This window comes from Pan paniscus, chromosome 19, assembly GCF_029289425.2.
Source record: "Pan paniscus chromosome 19, NHGRI_mPanPan1-v2.0_pri, whole genome shotgun sequence".
NCBI lineage: Eukaryota > Metazoa > Chordata > Mammalia > Primates > Hominidae > Pan > Pan paniscus.
The window spans coordinates 35,771,496-35,787,303 of NC_073268.2; the positions used below are offsets into that span (position 1 = coordinate 35,771,496).

At 47.7% G+C, this 15,808-nt stretch overlaps 1 protein-coding gene across 3 annotated transcripts in view; it reads right to left on the reverse strand.

The window, feature by feature from the left end:
* Nucleotides 1-15,808, reverse strand: part of SUPT6H (SPT6 homolog, histone chaperone and transcription elongation factor) — a 39,906-nt gene that overhangs the window by 14,319 nt on the left and 9,779 nt on the right. For 2 of the 3 annotated variants that reach the window (XR_010110667.1, XM_003812681.7), the window contains exons 2-23: nt 14,421-14,560; nt 13,490-13,648; nt 13,318-13,394; nt 12,770-12,962; nt 12,447-12,531; nt 11,502-11,775; nt 10,113-10,214; nt 9,737-9,853; nt 9,295-9,384; nt 8,966-9,108; nt 6,513-6,661; nt 5,938-6,036; nt 5,060-5,189; nt 4,824-4,974; nt 4,494-4,648; nt 4,100-4,295; nt 3,178-3,317; nt 2,942-3,059; nt 1,503-1,579; nt 1,129-1,264; nt 693-830; nt 447-614 (exon numbers count right to left, since the gene is read on the reverse strand). Coding sequence is in view for 2 of the 3 variants with exons in the window: in XM_003812681.7 (XP_003812729.1) it covers nt 447-614; nt 693-830; nt 1,129-1,264; nt 1,503-1,579; nt 2,942-3,059; nt 3,178-3,317; nt 4,100-4,295; nt 4,494-4,648; nt 4,824-4,974; nt 5,060-5,189; nt 5,938-6,036; nt 6,513-6,661; nt 8,966-9,108; nt 9,295-9,384; nt 9,737-9,853; nt 10,113-10,214; nt 11,502-11,775; nt 12,447-12,531; nt 12,770-12,962; nt 13,318-13,394; nt 13,490-13,648; nt 14,421-14,529 (3,006 nt within the window). In the remaining variant the exon portion in view is untranslated. Of the gene's footprint in view, nt 1-446; nt 615-692; nt 831-1,128; nt 1,265-1,502; nt 1,580-2,941; nt 3,060-3,177; nt 3,318-4,099; nt 4,296-4,493; nt 4,649-4,823; nt 4,975-5,059; nt 5,190-5,937; nt 6,037-6,512; nt 6,662-8,965; nt 9,109-9,294; nt 9,385-9,736; nt 9,854-10,112; nt 10,215-11,501; nt 11,776-12,446; nt 12,532-12,769; nt 12,963-13,317; nt 13,395-13,489; nt 13,649-14,420; nt 14,561-15,072; nt 15,175-15,808 lie in introns of all 3 variants that reach the window. The other variant, XM_034942197.3, reaches the window with a different exon arrangement.

Sequence of the window (15,808 nt, forward strand, 5' to 3'; positions counted from 1 at the left end):
TTTAAATGGGAAAATAATAAACAAATAAATGATGTTATACCTACATCAAAGACCATATACAACTAATGTATGGCTTATAAGTTACAAGTTAACACTAGTTGGCCGGGCACAGTGGCTCATGCCTGTAATCCCAGCACTTTGGGAGGCTGAGGCGGGTGGATCACCTGGGGTCAGGAGTTTGAGACCAGTCTGGCCAACATGGTGAAACCCCGTCTCTACTAAAAATACAAAAAATTAGCTGGGCGTGGTGGTGCAAGCAGCAGTGAAGGGCACAGCTTTGGCCAACTGGGTCTGAAGTCAGACTCTTTTGACTCTCACTAGCTGAGTGATTTTGGACAAGTCACTGACCTTGGTCCTCCCGATCTGTCAAATTATACTGACAAAGTATATATTCATATTCAATGAAATGGCAAGTTTTAAAATTTCTGAATTCACTCCAATCCTACCTTCAGGAGGTGGGTCCCTTTCCGAGGTCCCAAGCCACAAACATACTGGATCAAGGCCTGGCTGTAAGGGTGGGCAATGGCACGGTTGACATCGACCCCGACTTCATTGACTCGGTTGATAAATTCACAGTACAAGGCGTTGAGCAGCTCCTCTTTCACCACATGCTCCTGTGGACATTCAGCAGGCAGGAGTAAGGTTACTCTGCCTTACCCTTCACCCAAGCCTGCCTGTCAAATCCTACTCACCTGCAAGGGGTGAAACTTGAGACATAGGATGTCTTCATCGGAACTGCACACCTGGGCAAATTCAATCAGAGGGTCCTGGATGCGCCGGGCCAGGGAGACGGCCTGTCTCAGCACTGGAGGATAATCCCGGAACTCTGCCTAGAGTCAAACGAGGGTCAGCAGGGCCTTAAAATCCCCTTAGCTACAACATCAAGAGGAAATCCAAACCATTCTGGTTTAAATCATTTTCTCTGCTTCTCTGGGATCTTTTTTCCTGAGACCGATTTAATTTCTGGGACTCCCAATCTGAACCGTAACTGCAAAACGGAGAACTTCTGCATGGATAAGTACACAGGTACAGTCCTGTGCCCCTGATAACCTTTGTTTCCCAATTTAATCTCTTTGGGATTAATAGCACTTGCCTGGGCAGGCCCTAAGGGTGAGGCTCCAGCATTACCTCTGACTTCTTGCTGTTCATATAGAGAATGGCCAACTCGTTGTCAACCAGCTCTACCCCAATAGATGACAGCTGCTGGCCCTGGTCCAGCTCATGTACAATGCGCTTCACATCTTCAATCAACATCTGGGCGTCCCTGGTGGGATGAGTGTTGGTCAATGAATACGTTTTCTTAGGGATGGACAGTCTCATGACTGCCTTGGGGGTGAAGAGGTAGGGGAGGAAAGGGCTTTGAAGAAAATGAGGTCAAACATCCCCAGGGACACTCCCTGCACAAGCACAAGCCCCATCTGTTATGGGCATATGCCAGACTCAATAATAAGGGATGAGTTGGGTCACAGCCTTAAACCAGGTGTGGTCTAATCCCTACCTACCTGTTCTCTCCTGCAACTGTCACCACATGAGGCTTCTTATTCAGGAGAAATTTCTTTAGCGTTTCAATGTCTTGAGCCTGGATTGAAAGAAAATTGAAGCTGAATGGCTCTGAGGATGTAAAGATTTCAGGAAATTCTGTCTCCCTATGTTGGAGATCTTGTAAGAACTGGAAGTCTTCAGAAGATATCTGGTCCAAGGTGCTACCAAGGAACTATTCCCACCTCTTCCTGAAAGTTGGCCAACCCTGCCTCTGCTTAATAATTCCACTGACTAGAACTGCGCTCCAGTGGTACCAGCTGCCACTGGCTAGGTCCCAAGGATGAAGTTAGGAAACCGTTCTTTTTTATTGTAAACCAAAATCTAATACTTAGCCATTGGTTCTAGTTTTGATGAAGCAAAACAAAGAACTAGTAGCTGCCCTCTTTTGGGTGAGGGCCCTTTGAAAAGGTCAACATGGTTAAGTATGATTTCCTTCAGCTTAAAGATGTCCAGTTTCTTATGATTTACTTTCCAGTGCCTCACACTCCTGCATGTCCTCCTTTTGTGGCTATTTCATTTGTGGTGTGACTTTTGCTAAAATGTGAGTAGTTAGGACTATTAGATATTCTGATCTCCATTTCAAGATTTTAAGGGCTGGGTGCAGTGGCTCACACCTGTAATCCCAGCACTTTGGGAGGCTGAGGCAGATGGATCACTTGAGTCTAGGAGTTTGACACCTGCCTAGGCAACATGGTGAAACCGTGTCTCTACAAAAAATACAAAAATTAGACAGGTGTGGTGGTGCACGCCTCTGGTCCCAGCTACTTGGAAGGCAGGAGGATCACTTGAGCCTGGGAAGCAGAGGTTGCAGTGAGGTGAGTTCTTGCCACTGCACTCCAGCCTGGCGACGGAGCAAGACTCTGTTTCAATAATAATAATAATAATAATAATAATAATAAAATTTAAAAAATAGTTGTTTCTTAAGAAGTTTTTCTTTCAAGAATGGGGCTCTGTTAACAAAACTGAAAGATACTACAGATACCATTAGGATAAACAAAATTCAGAAATATACCAACCAAATGAATTGAAAGTCTTCTTTCCCTGGAAAAAAGAGACCCTGAAAGGCTAAAGCAGGGAAAAGGCTGGCTTCATGCCTCAGTGGCTTTCAGCTGCTGGAACAGCCTGACCCAGATGCTGGTAAGAAAAGAGGCAGTTAAAGCAACTCCAGAAGCACACAAGGACTAGGAACTGGCCTCAAGCCAGAAGCAAATCCTGTACCAGATAACTTGAGTGCCATCTACTGCTCATGGAAGTGAGGCATCCCAGGGGACAAGTCAGTGACCAGATCAGACACAATCAGTCTTGCATAGGATGTTGCTTAGACCGTAAACACTTATCTCCACTGAATCATAAGACATACTCCAGATGTACACTTAGTATCCTCGTCCTAGCCACTTGCCTTCTTTTCCCGCTCTTCCTCTCTCCATGCAGTTCGCCGTTTGGTAAAATGGGGCAGTCGAAGGAAGTCTGTCACTTCTCCTTCACCATTGACCAGGGCGCAGAACACAGGGTGATCTCTGCCAGACAGACAGAAAAACAAGAGTGCAATAATCAGCAATATGAAGTTATGAATGAGAGAAAAATGAAATTAGGAAGACAAGAGATGGTGCTGGGGAGGCAAAAATAGGCTGTTACCTGGCAGAGGAGAAAGCAATGCCGAGGACTCGAATGCCCTTCCCTTGGTTCTCATCCATAAAGTCGTCATCTTCTTCCACCTGCTGATCTGGTCGGTAGGGTGCCACTCTCAACCAATTGTAGAGCTTTCGACTACAGGCCTGAGGGAAGAGACACAACAGGTATTACATACATGATGACATTATGGTCATCAGGCTCACCAAGAGTGCTATGGAAACACACTCATACACACATGTGCAAGGGTGTGTACTCTTATGTGCAGATGTTCCTAGCCATTGGCAGGCTTACCACCTGAAGGCATATCTTGCTTATGGAAACAGGAGCGTATACAGAGAACAGTGATATAAACAAAGAATGTTTGGATGAGTGGGGCTGGGGGAGGGGAGAAGCTCCTGGAGCAGAGAGGTCTTGGAGGTGGTCCCTGTGGCCTTGTTAGCATTCCCTCTCAGATTATGCTTCACCTGCCCCCCGTGTTTCTCCATTAGCTATGGGACTATTCCTAAGGGGTTCCTTCAAGCCCAACTATAGTTTGGGGAAATCATATGACTAAAAATCATGAGTCTCGGCTGGGCGTGGTGGCTCACGCCTGTAATCCCAGCATTTTGGGAGGCCAAGGCGGGCAGATCATGAGTTCAGGAGATCGAGACCATCCTGGCTAACACGGTAAAACCATGTTATTTTATAACATATTTTATACTAAAAATATAACATATTTTATACTAAAAATATAAAAAATTAGCTGGGCATGGTGGTGGGCGCCTGTAGTCCCAGGTACTCGGGAGGCTGAGGCAGGGGAATGGCATCAACCTAGGAGGCAGAGCTTACAGTGAGCCAAGATTGCGCCACTGCACTCCAGCCTGGGCAACAGAGCAAGACTCTGTCACCAAAAAAAAAAAAAAAAATCATGAGTCTCTGTCCTCACCTTTATGACATATTCCTTGGCTTCAGCCAGCAGCTTGTTCTTGAGTTCTTTGGCCATCTGCACATAGAGGAACTGCTGTAAAGCCCGTTCGATGGCCATGGTGCGCTGCCGGTTCCACTCCTGCACCTGGTGGCTGAACTCATCTCGGTAGTAAAACTGTTTTATCTCCTCAAAATATGTCTGGTCGTTGCCATAGCTGAGAAGAGACACAAAGCTATGGTGTCAGGAATGGAGAAAAGGTGACACCCAATGTCCATGAACATTCTAAGCAAGCCAGAGACAACAGCCTGCTCAACTCTGAAATTGTGGTTCCCCACTCCTGAGGGGCCCTTCCCTCCACCAGACTCCTCACCAGGCCTTCCCCAGAGAGTCGCCAGCCCAGGGCTCTGCTTACCCTTCCACTCCCTTCATATCTATGCTGATGTCAATGGTGAGGAGCCCTTCGTCTTCAGCCAGGCATATCTTGAGAAACTGGTCATCTCTCAGTTCCTTAACAGGCTTGTTCTTTAAATACTTGAAGGAATAGGCATAGTGGGCCTCATCCACATCCTGCACACATGAAGGGGGAATCATGAGCCTGCGGATGGGCTGGGCCAGGCCCCAGGAGAAAAGACAGCCTTTCTGCTTTCAGACACACAGCTCAGTGAAGAGGAAGGCAAGAAACTCAGGCAATCAAAGAAAGAGCTGGCGCACATCTTGGATCAAAGCCCTTCACCCAGCTCACCTTTCTACCTTTCTTGGTGGGGGTTATATTTAACTTGGCTCTCTCTTGGAAGGTTTGCCTCAGCACCTGCCGGACAAGGGGCTCACGGGCAATCTGCAGGGCTACCATGTAGCGGGCGCCTTCTAGCACAGCTTCTGGAGTAGGGAACTGGCTGTGGGGAAAATGGTGCAGCTACAGGACCAGGGTGTTGTGGTCCTCAGGCCCCTCCTCCTGTCAGCCACCTGCTGCATGCCTACCTGCAAACGTAATCCTTGGCCAGCTCCAAGGGCTCCGCGGGAAACTGCTCTGTCTCGTGCCGCTGGTAGCTGTCCCGCAGGTTCTCCCCAAACTGCTCGGGAGTAAGCCCAAACTTTTTGGCCAGGCCATCTAAAGCAAACAGAAGAGTGAAGGGTAAGGCAGCAGATGGGCTGATAAACCTCTTGGCTTTCAGAATCTGGAGTTGGAATTCTGGGAACTAGCCTTTTTTATTTTCCTGAGACAGTCTCGCTCTGTTGCCCAGGCTAAAGTGCAGTGGTGTGATCATGGCTCATTGAAGCCTTAACCACCTGGGCTCAGGTGATCCTCCCACTTCAGCTTTCCCGAGTAGCTGGGACTACAGGTGTGTCCTACCACTCCTGGCTAATTTTTTCTGTATTTTTTGTAGAGTTTTGCTACGTTGACCAGGCTGGCCTCCAAATCCTGGGCTCAAGTGATCCTCCCACCTTGACCTCCGAAGTGCTAGGATTACATGCGTGAGCCACTGTGCCTAGCTAGAGCACTGGAATTTAAAGAGGCCATAAATGAGCAGGACCAGGTGGTCAAAGAACAATGAAAAAACTGATTTTAAACACTTGATGGGCTGTTATAAGGCAGAAGAAACAGACAGACTGGACTCTCTCCCTCCAATCATGAGTTTCCCATTATCTCAGGAAATTAGGGAGAGGCTGAACCATCATGTCGGGCGGGAATGGGTTTGGAGAGGGAGTATTTTTAAAGACCAGGTAATAGGCTAGTTCAGGATTGGATTGGTGACTGACCCAGATAGCCTTTCTTTTTCCTACCTACCAGTCTTTTTTCTGGGTAACTCCCCTTGCTCAGGCTAGAATGCCTAAATCCCAAAGCAGCTAGCTTTTACCTAGCCCAGCACTCTGGCAGATGGTGTACATGTCTCGGCGAGAGGCTTGCTTGAGCTCAGGCCCCCTCTGCTCCTCATCTTCTGCCTCGTCACCTTCACCTGGGAAGAAAACATGGGGAGATTTAGGGTTCCAGTTTCCAATCACTCCCAAGGATCTGACACATTAGGAGAGAAGCCTCAAAGGGTACCCAGCCAAGGGCCTCCTTCAAGATGCCATGGGCTGTCAAGTCTCCTGGGTTTTCTTTCTTGATTTTTTTTTTTTTTTTTGAGACAGAGCCTCGGTTTGTTGCCCAGGCTGGTGTGCAGTGGCATGATCTCAACTCACTGCAACAACTGCCTCTAGGTTCAGGCATGCCTCAGCCTCCTGAGCAGTTGGGATTACCGGCATGTGCCACCTAGCCTGGCTACTTTTGTATTTTTAGTAGAGATGGGGTTTTGCCATGTTGGCCAGGCTGGTCTCGAACTCCTGACCTCAGGTGATCCACCCACCTTAGCATCTGAAAATGCTGGGATTACATGCGTGAGCCATCATGCATGGCCATCAAATCTCCTGGATTTTCTTTTCCAGCACTAACCTTCTTCATCTCCCTCTTCCCTGACACGCTTCAGCTTCTTGCGGCTAGCTTTGGCGGCGTTCTGCATCTTAGGGATGTCTCGGCCATAATAAAGAAGAAAATGGTTGTAGACATCTTTCAGCTCATCCATTGATTGGACATCCTTGAGCCTGAAAAGGAAGAGACATAAGGTTTCAGTCATCACTGCAGAAAGGGTATATCCCAATTTGGCTACAAGAGGTCCAATTCCCAAAAGGCAGTATCCCAACTAAAATGGGATCCCAACCAGTTTTTTCCAATTATTATTACTATTGTTATTATTTTTCTGAGACAGGGTCTCACTCTGTTGCCCAGACTGGAGACGGGATGATCACTTGAACCCGGGCGGTTGAGGCTGCCGCGAACTGTGACCACACCACTGCTCTCCATCCTAGGCAACAGAGAAAGACCATTTCTTTTTTTCTTTTTAAAAGACACATAGCTGGTGCAGTGGCTCATGCCTGTAATCCCAGCACTTTGGAAGGCCAAGGCGGAGGGATCGCGACGTCAGGAGATAGAGACCATCCTGGCTAACACGGTGAAACCCCATCTCTACTAAAAATACAAAAAACTAGCAGGGTATAGTGGCAGGTGCCTGTAGTCCCAGCTACTTGGGAGGCTGAGGCAGATGGTATGAACCTGGGAGGTGGAGCTTGCAGTGAGCCAAGATCGTGCCACTGCACTCCAACCTGGGCGACAGAGTGAGACTCCGTCTCAAAACAAAAACAAAAACAAAAACAAAACCAAGATACATGATAGCCCTAGACCATATCGTATTTATTTATTTTTTTGAGATGGAGTCTTGCTCTTGTCACCCAGGCTGGAGTGTAATGGCGTGATTTCGGCTCACTGCAACCTCCACCTCCTGGGTTTGAGATTCTCCTGCCTCAGCCTCGCGAGCTGGGATCACAGGCATGCACCACCACACCCGACTAATTTTTGTATTTTTAGTAGAGACAGGGTTTCACCATGTTGGCCAGTCTGGTCTCAAACTCCTGATGTCAGGTGATCTGCCCACCTCAGCCTCCCAAAGTGCTGGGATTACAGGTGTGAGCCACCACGCCCAGCCTCTCTTCTTTTGAGATGGAGTTTTGCTCTTGTCACCCAGGCTGGAGTGCAATGGCGTGATCTCGGCTCATTGCAACCTCCACCTCCCAGGTTCAAGCGATTCTCCTGTCTCAGCCTCCTGAGTAGCTGGGATTACAGGTGCCTGCCACCACACCGAGCTAATTTTTTGTATTTTTAGTAGAGACGGGGTTTCACCATGTTGGCCAAGCTGGTCTTGAACTCCTGACCTCAGGTGATCTGCCCACCTCAGTCTTCCAAAGTGTTGGGATTACAGGCATGAGGCACTGCGCCTTGCCTCCTTTTTCTTTCTTTCTTTTTTTTTTTTTTTTTGAGATGGAGTCTAGCTCTGTCGCCCAGGCCTGGAGTGCAGTGGCACGATCTCGGCTCACTGCAACCTCTGCATCCTAGATTCAAGCGATTCTCCTGCCTCAGCCTCCCGAGTAGCTGGAATTACAGGCGCCCGTCCCCATGCCCAGCTAATTTTTGTATTTTCAGTAAAGACAGGGTTTCACTGTGTTGGCCAGGCTGGTCTCGAACTCCTGACCTCATGACCCACCCGCCCTGGCTTCCCAAAGTGCCAGGATTACAAGCGTGAGCCACCGTGCCCGGCCCCAGCCCCCTTTTTCTTAGGAGACAGGAGCGGCTGGGCGCAGTGGCTCACGCCTGTAATTCCAGCACTTTGGGAGGCCGAGGTGGGCAGATCACGAGGTCAGGAGATCAAGACCATCCTGGCTAACACACTGAAACCCTGTCTCTACTAAAAATACAAAAAAAACCCGGATCTTGCTCTTTCACTCAGTGTGGAATATAGTGGCATAATCATAGCTCACTGCAACCTTGAATTCCTGGGCTGAAGTGATACTCTTGCCTCATCCTCCCAAGTAACTGGGACTACAGGCAGAAGCCACTGCGCCTGGCTTTGACAAGCTATAATTCTTTTTTTTTTTTTTTTTTTTTTGAGACGAAGTCTCGCTCTGTTGCCCAGGCTGGAGAGCAGTGGCACGATCTCAGCTCACGGCAACCTCCGCCTCCCGGGTTCAAGCAATTCTCCTGCCTCAGCCTCCTGAGTAGCTGGGATTACAGGCGTGTGCCACTGCTCCCAGCTAATTTTTTGTATTTTTAGTAGAGATGGGGTTTCACCATGCTGGCCAAGCTGATCTTGAACTCCTGACCTCAAGTGATCTGCCCGCCTCGGCCTCCCAAATTGCTGGGATTACAGGCATGAGCCACTGTGCCTGGTTGACAAGTTGGATTTCTAAGGGATGGGGCCCTGTGCTACACATTCTCCAAGGTTTAACAGTGCTCCTGCAGGGCCAGCCTTGGGGTCTGAGGGCTTCCCATAATGGAATAAACACCGCATGTTTTACCTCTCCATGTCAGTGGTGTCCAGAGCCCGGATGCCATCAGCAAGAGGTTTGTCAGGGTCAGCAGAGATCTGTTCATACTGATAAGCCTGCATCTTCTCAAACAGCCGTGTTAGGTTCTCTTTACGGATCCGCAGCTGGGTCCACTAAGGTGAAGTAGGGCAGGAATGAGAGCTTGTGTTCAGCCCTGGAGACTCAAGGCTGCTCTGTTCCTTACCAGAAACCTAGTGGGGGAGGACTAGACAGGCCTGGGAGGTTTGGGTTTGTGGTATCCTGGTAGTAATGGTGCCTTCCCTGGCCCACACCTCTTGGGGGCCACGGATCCACATTACCTTTTCATCCCACTGCCAGACTCTCCATAGGTCATTGATGTGCAACTCAGGCTCCACATACTCCTTTCGATAGAAGGCAATAAAAGGCACCTAGGATGGCAAAGAGACTGCAGTCACTCAGAGAAGACAGATTTGCTAAGATCCCCTCTGTCAGTAGATAATGACTTCCTGGAGAAACAGCTCCAGGAAATTCAACAGTCAGAAGCCTGGCCTCCCTCACAGCCCTTCCAGGGCCTGGTGCTTTCCTCAATAGGAGAAAATAAAGCTGCAGACAGGGTAGCATTGTTCTTACGATCACTAGGGTCTCTGCTGGTCCTAACACTTGTTGAGTCATGGATAGGGGATAGGGGAAGGGGGCTCCCACCTCATTTAGGTAACTATCTTTTCCCTCATCCCCTAACTAAATTTCTCACCAATGGGCCACCAGAGCTTGAGGTGTTACCTCAAAATGCTGATTTCGCATGAAGCCCAGGGCCTCTTTGATCTTCTGAATTGTGCTGGGCCCTTTCCGACTGAAGCTGCTGGCTGGCTGCCCTCGGTCTAGGTAATCACAGCTTTCCTACAGTAGGAAAATAAAGAAATAGCAAGACAATGTTTACTTGGTTTGTCTTACCATACAAGACTGCTTAATAACAAAGGATAACCTTTCTAGATGAAATCTAAAAAATTTTTCTCATATACACACACTTGTTGGGACTACATACACACAGTTTTCTAATACCAGGCACACGGATGTATGAAATAGGGGAGGAAGAGCTCCCCATCTTGATGAAGTGTCTTTTGGTTCATGTCAAAACCTAAGGATCTTTTTTGTGTACCTGGAGAGAAATGGTTGGTGTGGCAAAAGCATTCCTGTAGATCCAGTCAGCTTCTTCTTCTAGTTCATCATCTTCAGCCCCCTTGACTGGGATGGAGCGGAGCTGGAGTGGATAAGACAACAGGGTGAGACTGACTTTATCTTGTGTCTCACTTAAGAAAAACATACCTTTTTGGACAGAAACGTGTGATCATCAAGTGCACATTTCCAGTATTGTTCTACAAATGCCATACCAGTGTTGTTCTGGCATGAAATAAGCATTTTTTCTTTTGAGATGGTGTCTCACTCTTGTTGCTCAGGCTGGAACACAACGGCGCGATCTAGGGTCACTGCAACCTCCGCCTCCGGAGTTCAAATGATTCTCCTGCCTCAGCCTCCGGAGTAGCTAGGATCATAGGTGCCCGCCACCACGCCCAGCCAATTTTTTTTTTTTTTGAGATGGAGTCTCGCTCTGTTGCCCAGGCTGGAGTGCAATGGCGCGATCTCAGCTCACTGTAACCTCCGCCTCCCAGGTTCAAGGAATTCTCCTGCCTCAACCTCCCAAGTAACTGGGATTACAGATGCATGCTGTCAACGCCCAGCTAATTTTTTTTTTTTTTTTGTATTTTAGTAGAGACAGGGTTTTACCATGTTGCCCAGGCTGGCCTCTAACTCCTGAGCTCAGGCAATCCACCCACCTTGGCCTCCCAAAGTGCTAGGATTACAGGCGTGAGTCACCGTGCCTGGCCGCCCAGCTAATTTTTTACATTTTTAGTAAAGACGGGGTTTCACAATGTTGGCCAGGCTGGTCTCGAACTCCTGACCTCAGGTGATCCACCCACCTTGGCCTTCCAAAGTGCTGGGATTACAGGTGTGAACCACCGTGCCTGGCCATAAGCATTTCATGGTTTTTTTTTTTTTTGAGACAGGGTCTGCTTCTAGGCTGCAGTGCAGTGGTGCAATGATGGCTCACTGCAGCCGTGACCTCCCAAGCTCAAGCAATCTTCCCACCTCAGCCTCCTGAGTGGCTGAAACTACAGGTGTGCACCATCACAACCAGCTAGTTTTTTGTATTTTTTGTAGAGACAAGATCTCCCTATGTTGCCCAGGCTGGTATTGAGTTCCTGGACTCAAGCAATCTGCCACCCTGGCCTCCCAAAGTGCTGGGATTATAGGTGTGAGCCACAGCACCCAGACTGCATTTCACAGATTTCTAAAGAAAACAGTATTTCTAGAACCGTAAGCAAGGTAGAGTCTATCTTCCCTTCTCTAAGAGCTGGATTTCCCAGGCCCCAGGTGAGATGAGGTTCAAACCTGTGCTGGATACTCAATGCCAGACTTTTGCTAGAATATTTCTTGGCTACAAGGTAATTATGGATTGGTAGAAGAGCAGAGGCTGGTGGTTTTTTACCTGGAACCTCTCAGGCAGGTCAGTGGCTCGGATTTCATTGTCCTGATCTGTGAGGTGGCTGCTTTCTAGCTCACTGGGCTCATACATTTCAAAGATGCTCCTACGGCTCACACGCTTCTTGGTGGTCTTCTTGGGGCGCACTCGGATTTCACCCTCAGCCTCATCATCCTCATACTCATACTCTTCCTCCAGTTCTTCATCATACTCATTGTATTTCTCAAATTCATCATAGTCAAAGTCCACACCGAAGATTTCCTGGGCTTCTTGCAGGGCCCTGTAGGTGGCAGCAAGAGGCAGGTGGCTCAGGTTCAGGTGAGAGGAGAGAAATGCAGCCCTTGCATAGATCCTTTACTTGTCCCAAGGGAACTGAGAGGGTTAGGAGGAAGGTAAACAAAATAACCATATTCACTGTGGACGAAAGGCTTCATTGGCGGATATTTCTGGGCAAACTATTGTATATGGAAGATTAAAAAGCTCATCTTTGGCACCTTCGAGTGACAGTAATCAAATAGCAACAGAGCAGACGGGTCTATATCTTGCTCAGTGGACCCATCTTCTGCTAAAGCATTACAGTATTCCCTTAGGGCAAAAGCTTTCAAATTTGTAAATTGTGATGCGGGCATTTGTCTTCCAACAAAAATATATTAAGAATGTCAATATATATATAATTGAATAAACATGGAGCTGTAGGCGGAAGAGGAATGCTGGAGTCTTGCCCATGTGGGACTCTACTCCAATCCCACAGTAGTCCTAGAGTGCAGAGACAGCTCCCAGGGCTTCCAGGAGCAGTCTGAAATCACTGCCTGGTAGAGGTTATTTGAGGCAGGGAAGCAAAATGGCTGCAAGCTGGGAATGCCCCATTTTTGGCAAAGGCCTCTGATCTCCTCCTTCCTGACTGGGCCCACTCAATCACTTTATCCCCACCTTGTACCAGACCCCACTCACGCGTCTGTGTATCCAGGAAGCTTTTTCCGCCACTTAGGTTTTTTCAGAGGCTGTCCATCATCATCCACAATGAAGTCGTCAATATCTGGGTAGGAAAAGGACGGGTTGGGGCTCAGAGTCAGGGGCTGAGCCAGGACTAAATTGCTTTGGTTCCTACTATGTGAGTGGCCAGTGAGCAAGAGAGAAGGGAAGCTCCTGAAAAGGAACTTCTTTGTGTCAAATGCTGGGGGATGTAGCTAAAGAATGGTTTCCATCCTGTTCCCATGGGCCAGGAAATCCCAACACCCATCCAAACACTGGCTTCCCTGCCCAATATAACATACCTGACTCCTCATCATCTTCTTCCTCCTCCTCTGGAGGAGCCATGGGGGCCTCCATGGCCTCCTGCCCTTCTTCCCCTTCCCCATCCTGGAAGATTTCTTCCGCAATAGCTTCTTTTTCATGTTCCTCCTTGCCATATTCCTCCTCGTCATCGTCCTCATCATCTGACATTTTTTTGACACGCCGGTACTTTTGCTAGGGGTGGGAAAACCTGCCTTATCAGGATCTGAGGAGTCTGGCATACGGATACCAAATCTCCAGTCTCACTCCCTTCTTCCCACCACAATTACTCTGACCAAGAGAGATGGGAAAGAACATGCCGAGTGATGCTCTTGTAGCCTCAAAGCCCATCCTTGAAACTTGGACAAGACTTTCTCTAACAGGCACCCAGATCTGGGATGCAAATCTAGGCTCCGTAGTACAATGATACCGAACACCGTGCTCTAATGTTCTCCAAACTGTCCTGCGTGTGCCTCCTCACCCAGAGACATTGAAATTTCCAGGGCTTTTTCCTTTACCCCCAGGGACAAAGACAAAGAATGACACTTACTCCTCTTTTGACTTTGACACCCAAATTCTCCTCAATGAGGTCAAAATCATCATCCTCCAGGCGGTCATCAAAAGAGGCTGAAGAAACAAAGTGTTGCCCATGGTGATGGGGTTGCCCTTTTCCGCTGCAACCTCCACCCAAGCCTCACTTGAGCCAACGACAGACTACTCACTGCGTTTTCTCTTCTTGTGGCCAACATCATCTTCTGAATCACCAGAGTCACTGCCCTCATCCTCCTCCCCTTCATCTTCATCATCATCATCATTGATAAAGCCTTTCAGGTTGCCTTGCTCATCCTGATCATCTAGGTTCTCCTCGTCCTCCTCCTCATCTGGAAGACATGCATGTTTGAGGCATGGAGACTGAAAAACAGGCTAGAGGTTCAGGGTCACTTGATTAATGTGATTATCCATTTGCTCTGCACCTAATGACCTGGGTGCCATGTTAACTCTTCTGCCTCATGTAAAGACGCAAAACATAGCCATTGACTTAGAGTAGCAGCATCTGGAAAGAATGTTTTCTTCCCCTACATTCACCATCTGTCTTTGGGCAGGATGATCTTCCCGGTCACTTTGGCTTCTCAAAATCATTACTAGATTATTATAGCCACCAATAACTTTGTTTTACTCAGTTTGTAAACTCAGCAGCTATATTCCTTTTTTTTGCCATAATTCCTTTGATAAAACTTGTATGTCCCTTTACCCCTTTGAAGTCATTTCGTGGTTCTACTCTGTTGACAATTCTAAAGATTGGGCTTGGCCAGAGAAATAGGAAACTAGGTGAATAAATATCAACAATGCTAGGTCTAAAAGCAGAAAGTATTATATACAGACTTATCTATTGATTTATTATCAACCATCCCCCAACTAAAGTAAACTCCACAATAGCTGGATATTTGTTGTTTTATATTTCTAGTTCCAGGCCTAGTGCCTGGCATACAGACAGATGCTCAGTTAGTATCTGCTAAGAATGACTGAAAGTTCTCAAGCTGGTACCTCATGTGTGATAACTTCTGTGCTGAGCCTGAGCTTTTCATCAGCAAGAATCCAACTATCCAAAGCTTAGCAATAGTGGGGAGAAGCTTGAGGCTGGGGCCTCCTCACCATCATCCTCCTCTTCCACAAATTTCTTGGTGACTCGGGGTACCACCTCGCCTTCATCATTGTATTCTTCCTCTGACTCCTCAGCCTCGCTTTCCACAAAATCAGACATTGCTGCAGCTTCTCACTCTGCCTGAAGACAACTAGGGAAAGAAAAGAGTGAAGGATAAAAAAATGGGACACATGATTGTACAGAGGGCTCTTAAACCTTCCCACAAACAGCCTTTTAGCAACCTGCCACTGCTCTGCCCACTCAACATTCCCACTTGGGGAGAAGAAAAGAAGAATCTGATGGTTCCAACTCTTCCATTATCCATTCCTCCCAGCATTGCTTCTCTCATATGTACTTTTTTTTTTTTTTTTGAGGTGGCGTCTCACTCTCTCACCCAGGCTGGAGTACAGTGGCGCAATCTCCGTTCACTGCAACCTCCACCTCCTGGGTTCAAGTGATTCTCCTGCCTTAGCCTCCTGAGTAGCTGGGATTATAGGCATGCGCCACCATGCCTAGCTAATTTTTGTACTTTTAGAAGAGATGTGGTTTCAACATGTTGGCCAGGCCGGTCTTGAACTTCTGAACTCAGGTGATCTGCCCACCTTGGCCTCCCAAGGTGCTGGGATTACAGGCGTGAGCTACCGCACCCGGCCTCATACGTACTTTTAAAAAGAAGGCAAAAGCCAGGCTACTCGGGAGGCTGAGGCAGGAGAATCTCTTGAATCCGGAAGGTGGAGGTTGCAGATTGCGCCACTGCATTCCAGCCTGGCGAGAGAGTGAGACTCTGTCTTAAAAAAAATAGCCATTAGGCCAGGCGTGGTAGCTCACTCCTATAACCCCAGCACTTAGGGAGGCCAAGGCAGGTGGATCACCTGAGGTCAGGAGTTCGAGACCAGCTTGGCCAACATGGTGAAACCCCGTCTCTACTAAAAATACAAAAATTATCCGGGTATGGTGGCAGGTGCCTGTAATCCCAGTTACTCTGGAGGCTTAGGCAGGAGAATGGTTTGAACCCGGGAGGTGGAGGTTGCAGTGAGCTGAGATTGCACCACTGCACTCCAGCCTGGGCAACAAGAGCAAAATCTGCCTCAGAAAAAAAAAAAAAAAAAGAAAAAAAAGAAAAGAAAAAAAGAAAAAGAAGGCAATTATACCAGACTTGTATATGTATCATCTCTCTTCCCCAAAGTTTTACCTCACTTACCATTTGAAGACAGGAATGGGCAAATGAGGAAAGAAACTAATGTAGGGACAATTAAGTGGGGATATGGTGGTAGAGTGGGATTATGTGATCTGCTTCTAGGAGGCTTGGAAACAATAAGTGCCAACTTTATAAAAGGTGCTTTCATATGTTTACATACACTATTCATACTTATTAGCAAAGTCAAAAGCAAAATCTCTT